This window comes from Aegilops tauschii, chromosome 7, assembly GCF_002575655.3.
Source record: "Aegilops tauschii subsp. strangulata cultivar AL8/78 chromosome 7, Aet v6.0, whole genome shotgun sequence".
Classification (NCBI taxonomy): domain Eukaryota; kingdom Viridiplantae; phylum Streptophyta; class Magnoliopsida; order Poales; family Poaceae; genus Aegilops; species Aegilops tauschii.
Window position 1 is genome coordinate 413,781,486 of NC_053041.3, and position 6,139 is coordinate 413,787,624.

Sequence of the window (6,139 nt, forward strand, 5' to 3'; positions counted from 1 at the left end):
ATCCAACGTTGTGTTAATGCGCCGGCCTGTTTAGCTAAGCTATCACCACCAGCTGCTAGTACACTCGTGTTGCTTTCTCATTAGCTATGAATATACCAGTGACGGAAGCAAAGGAAACGATAACCCGAACATATCCACATCAAAAATCACACCAGCAGGAAAATGCTGCTCACTCACACGCTCGCATGCCCTACACAACAGTTTACATTGTCTCTCACAGTACAACAGTACTACTAGTCCTACAACCGTTCCACTGCTGGAAATTAGTCCAAATGGCGCATTCATTCATTAAAGAATGGGGGAGGCAGCACAGCAAAGGACATGGGTCGACAAATTTACTCCAACAGTGCTTCCACATCCGTTCATCAGGCGCCCACTATTTTTCGCAATCCACACGTACTAGTAGCTCAAAAGTACAATGAATCATCGCAGTCAAAAAGGGAGCTCAAAAGTCAGACACGAACCTATTTCCTGAAAGTGTGAGGCAGGGCCTCACTTTGGATCTGAGAAAGGCAGACCAGGATATCCCCAGGAATGGAAGAAAAACCAGAATAATAATATGTTAATTTAGGGAAATAAGCTGGCTGGAATTTTGATCTTTATCTGGTCTGATTCTGAGGAATAATAAAGAGGAGAAGGACAGGGTGGAGGTCAAAAGTCAGGCCAAACCAGACAATTAAGACACCCAGTGGACCGGGATGGAAAATTGGTACTCCTACTGCTGAAGAAAATAACAAAAAAGAGGTCTCCTTCCTCCTTTTTCTTCTCATCTGCAGAGGGAGAGAGAGTGGGAGGAGAGTAGGAGACTCCACCAGCAGCAGGGAAAGAGAGCACAAGAGACACAATTCCCAGGAAACCGCCGCCTAAAGCTTCTCCTCCCTTTGTCTGTCTTCGCTGCTGCTTCCAAATTTCTAATCTTTCTTTCTTTCTTCCTTGTGTTAGCGAACCAAATTATTTGTGCGGGAGAAGATCCAAAAGATACAGGAGAGAGAGGGGGGAATAAATCCTTTTTGGCGAGATTCGTGTGGAGAGACGAGTTAGGTGTCAGGACCACTCATAAATTCCGCCTCTTCTTTCAGATCTGCTCCGTGCTTCCTCTTCCTCCCCGCATCGCTTTGCCAGCCGAACCGTGCTTCTCGCCGGCACCGTTCCTGCTCTTGCAGTTGGAGAAAAATCTTTCTTCTCATCCGCCATTCCTTTTCCTTTCCGGAAGTTGAATTTCTTCTACCAGTTCGTTGTTCCTGTTTTGTTCTTCCTGTTCCTCTGTGAGTCCACTCCCGCCCTTCTTGAAGCTGAAATCGACCTCTTGTTTTCTTGCTCGTCTCTGCCGATTCGTTCTTGAGACTTGAGAGAAAGACACGCCCTCCTTTTTTCGCCGCAAGTTATCCTCCCGCGGTTTCTCTCCGATGGGCAACGCGTTCGCGTGCATGCCGCGCAAGGAGCACCGGGGCGCGGCCGCGGTGTCGCGCAGCAAGCGCATGGGGAGCACGCGCCCGCCGCGCGGCGGGGCGGCCAAGCTCACGCCGGCGGAGGAGGAGCTCCTGCACCGCCAGGCGCTCGCCATGGCCATCCACCAGCACCTCGACGCCGGCGGCTCCATGTCGCGCCGCATCGACGCCGGCGGCGGCTCCATGTCCCGCCGAATCGGCCCCGGCTCCACCAGCTCCCGGCGCCACGGCAACCTCCCGGACTCCGTCACCAATGCCAAGGCTGTAAGGCCCCGACCCTTCTCTGTTTCTGCTCCGCTCTTTCTGTACTTCCACGCTCCCTTGTCCCAGCCTTGCTTTGTGTTCTTGCCTAGAACTACGGTACAATGTTATAATCAACAAGTTCATTGTCAAAGAAAGTTCTGATTTTTTTCTTTTGTAAATTATAGAGGTTGGTCCAGTTACAAACTGTACTTAGTTAGGTCTAGTACCAAACTTTTCAACTGCAAGAGTTCTTGCAGGACCAGCTGGCCATCTGGCCCTAAATGATTTGGCGTTAGCATACTGTTGTATGCTTTGTTGTTTAGGTTGTTTGGTCGGCAAAATTCTGTCATTATCAGAGTGGTACCACGGGATTGCCGGTTACCTGCTTTGCTACATTCTTTAATGTCTGGTTGCTCTAGGTTTTACTATTTCACTAGTAAATTGGTTCCTTTTTGGATTGCTTGTGAATTGGAGATAATTCGGTGATATGATGTGAGTACTTCAGTACTTTTATGTTTGTTGAAGGACACATTCTTTTTCTGCAAGGAAGCACCAGCATGCTTTTACTCAGTTTCTTCATGGCTTCCTTGTTTGGGTTGATTTTGAATTATAATGAGCAGTAACTTCATATTATACTGTAGTTGACAATCAGAGGTTCTGAAGTGTCACTGTGATAGGAAGATGGGTTTCTACGCTTCCTCTGTGCTGCTCATCTTGTTGGTACTAAGATTTGTTGATGTACATCTGCCAATGGCGACATGTACTTTGTACTCCCTCCGTCCGGAAAAGCTTGTCCCGAGCTTGTCTCTCAAATGGTGCTAGATACATCCATTTGAGGGACAACCTTTTTCGGACGGAGGGAGTGGTTTTTTCTTTATGATTAATTTTGTTACCTGTTAATAGTTTGAGCTTACTCTATGCTTCTAGAATCTCGAACCCATATTTTGGAAATTTGAGTATGGATTATTATACATACTACTATACGTCGGAAATGCATCTTTACGTACAACTGTTGATTCATACATAAGATAGGTTTATATATTCATGGAGAAACCTTACAAGATACATTCCTTTAGGAGTTGGGACTACAACACAATACTACGAGTCTTATGAACTCAACAGCTGCCTCACTAGTTGATAGTATGTTCCCATTTCTTACAGTGTTCTCTCAGGACTACAAGACAATACTATGAGCTTATGAACTCAACAGCTGCCTCACTAGTTGATAGCATGTTCCCATTTCTTACAGTGGTCCCTCTCAAATGATCATTCTGTTTGCAGTTTTCGTGCATTTCACACTCGGGTATAAGCTATTTTTATACTTATAAAAAGAGTTTCAACAGTCATGCTGGCATATGCTTCTACATGCACATGGGCATCTGGTGGTGCTTTATCTTAGGAGTTAGGACCTAACCATACAGTAGAAGTGATCCTCATTTGCTCTTACACTATTTATTCTTCCTTGTTTAACACTTTGCTCTTGCAACTTCAGACTAGCTTGTGGTTCTATGTGTTCTTTTGAACTGATTTCAGTTTTTCACGCTTCTTGTTCTGGCATATTTTCAGGTCCAAATTGTTTTAGAGAACTTAGAAACCAAGAAAGTTGTTCTTGTCCATGGGGAAGGATTTGGCGCTTGGTGTTGGTACAAGACCATCTCCCTGTTGGAGGAAGCTGGTCTCGATCCTGTCGCCTTAGACCTCACTGGCTCTGGCATAGACCACACTGATACAAACAGCATAACTACATTGGAAGAGTACTCCAAGCCACTAATTGATTACCTCAGTAAACTCCCTGAGAACGAGAAGGCGAGTACTACATCTGTTTCTCTTCACACATTCATTAAAAATCAGAACCGGGTATCTGACTGTTGTGTTCACGTCGACACTAATGCAGGTTGTTTTGGTCGGTCATAGTTGTGGAGGTGCAAGTGTGTCATATGCCCTAGAACACTGCCCAAAGAAGATCTCCAAGGCCGTATTCCTTACCGCCACAATGGTAAAGGATAGCCAGAGGCCCTTCGACGTGTTCTCTGAAGAGGTGTGCACTCCTTTGATGTGCCCACGTGCACTTCTATGTTCTTATCGAGTACTCGCAAACTCATGTGACGTGGTATTTTGCAGCTCGCGTCGGCAGATGTTTTCTTGCAAGAATCACAGTATTTACTTTACGGAAATGGGAAGGACAAGCCTCCAACTGGGCTCAGGTTTGACAAACAGCAGATCAAGGGGTTATATTTCAACCAAAGTCCTTCCAAGGTACTGAGAACTAATGTCACATACATTGCCATGTCAATCTTCTGTTTTTCTGTGGACCAAGTGCAGCTGACAAGTTTGCACGCGACGTTGCAGGATATCGCACTGGCCACCGTGTCCATGAGGCCGATCCCTTTAGCTCCGATCATGGAGAAGCTCTCCCTCACGGCGGAGAACTACGGCAGCATCCGCCGCTACTTCATCCAGACGCTGGACGACCGGATGCTGTCGCCTGACGTCCAGGAGAAGCTGGTCCGGGAGAGCCCGCCCGACGGCATCTTCAAGATAAAGGGCGGCGACCACTGCCCCTTCTTCTCAAAGCCGCAGTCCCTCCACAAGATCCTGCTTGAGATCTTGCAGATCCAAGCTCCGGCGGCGCTGTTCCCGGGCAAAGCAGAGACCCTAGAAGAAGAGGAGGAGAGCGCCGAGAAATCATGACTGTCCGAATGTCATGCGTGTACATGAAACGAGTAGCACATAGGTTGCGGTTTGCAAAAGGAGAATACAGGGAGGGAGAGATTAATTTGGAATGTTCACTCGGTCAGCCAGAGATCAAAATAATGTACTGTAGTTAGCTGAAGAAGTGGGATATCTTTTTCTTTTGTGATGATGAGTATAGCGAGCGTATGGGCCTGTGAGAGATGTTTTACAAATGTGAATTAAATCTTGAGCCGTCATCAGAAGTTCGAAACATTCTCTTGCAGGTTCGTTTAAAAAAAAATCCTGCAGGTTCGTGATTTGCCTTGGCTCCCGATCTACATCCCTGCATGTCTAAGAACATCTACGGCCGGGCTTGTCAAAATGGTCTCACACGTATGGGCGGGTGGCCCGGTAACAGATGGTTGGAAAAACCCAACCCACCCGGGCGTCTCAAACGTCCGGGTTGACTGATACCCCTTTATAGGCTCGGGCATGTCTGCCATGTCAGACTGACTATCGGGTTTGACACGTAATTGCCCGGAACCCCGACGGTCGTCTCCTCCAATGAGGGTGTGAACGCAGCCGCTCGAGGGCCAAAATCCGGCTATTTAAGTCGGGTGCCATCCTCCAGCCCTAGCCATATCCGCTTCCTTTCACTTCGTGCTGCCAGCTTGAGTCCATCCACTTATCTCCCCCTCTGCCTTCCTCTTCTCCCCCCACTCGCCTTCGCCATGGCCCCGTAGAAGAAGACCACGTACGCTATGCTAATGCTGGAGCGACGTTTCCAGCTGCTCGAGGCCGGCCTGCCTACGGAGGAGGAGGAGGAGGACGACGACGACGAAGAGGAGGGGGGGGGGGGGCAACAACCGAAGTCCATGGAGGGGGCGGATCCGGAGGAGGACGAGCCGAAGCCGGTTGCGGGCTTCGCCATGGAGGACACCATGGCGGAGTTCGTCCCTCTTCTCTTGCCGACCGCCTCCGCCATGGCCCGGCAGAAGAAGAACACGTACGCTATGCTAATGCTGGAGCAGCTTTTTCCAGCTGCTCAAGGCCGGGCTGCCTCCGGACTCGTCGGAGGAGGAGGAGGAGGAGGACAAACAGGAGGGAGGTGGACAACAGCCGGAGCCCATGGAGGGGACGGATCCGGAGGAGGAAGATGAGCCGGAGCCGGTTGCGGGCTTCGCCGTGGAGGACACCATGGCGGAGTTCGAGGTCGCACAAGCGGTGAATATGGTGGAGCTGCTGGAATATGCCCTAGAGGCAATACTATTGTATTATTATATTTCTCTATTCATAATTAAGAGTTTATATTCTATGTATAACTGCTATGATCCTGAAATATGCGATTCAGTGGAAAACTCATATACACGTATGGAATGATAAAATGGTAAAAATAAGGTTCCCAGTCTCGCCTCTAAGACTAGCTCAAGTGTTGTTTGTGATCACGTTTTTTAAATCTTGAGATATCGTTAAGTGTAACGATAGTCTCAAAACAACATTGAGAGTACGTTGTTAGAAGAACGATCATATTGAATCGACCCAAACTTGTTTGTTATGCTTTGAGATAATATCGTGAAAAGTCAATTGTTATAACATGGAGTGTTGACATGTGATTTAGTTCCATAGACCATGAGAGTATCGTAGTCACTTCTTACCGTACGATGAACTTTGGCTCAAACGTCATCTGTAGCTAGGTGATCATAACGATAACTTACAGGTTCATCAGAAAGTTTGACAAGGGTCTAGATAGCTCGAGAGTGGAATTTGCTCCCCCG

General features: G+C 47.9%; 1 protein-coding gene across 1 annotated transcript; it reads left to right on the forward strand.

The window, feature by feature from the left end:
* Window positions 1–687: 687 nt before the first annotated feature.
* LOC109773387 (putative methylesterase 12, chloroplastic) lies at window positions 688–4,635 on the forward strand. The gene is made up of 5 exons (XM_020332080.4): window positions 688–1,712; window positions 3,258–3,497; window positions 3,586–3,729; window positions 3,813–3,947; window positions 4,041–4,635. Exons 1-5 carry the CDS (start codon window positions 1,407–1,409, stop codon window positions 4,380–4,382), a joined length of 1,167 nt encoding a protein of 388 aa, XP_020187669.1. The 5' UTR covers window positions 688–1,406; the 3' UTR covers window positions 4,383–4,635.
* The last annotated feature ends 1,504 nt before the right edge of the window (window positions 4,636–6,139 follow it).

Bases quoted from the DNA above. Each gene is read 5' to 3' on its own strand.
- LOC109773387 (XM_020332080.4), top strand. From the start codon at position 1,407: ATGGGCAACGCGTTCGCGTGCATGCCGCGCAAGGAGCACCGGGGCGCG. The intron at 3,730-3,812 runs GTGTGCACTCCT...GGTATTTTGCAG, and splicing joins TCGACGTGTTCTCTGAAGAG to CTCGCGTCGGCAGATGTTTT. The intron at 3,948-4,040 runs GTACTGAGAACT...GCGACGTTGCAG, and splicing joins TCAACCAAAGTCCTTCCAAG to GATATCGCACTGGCCACCGT.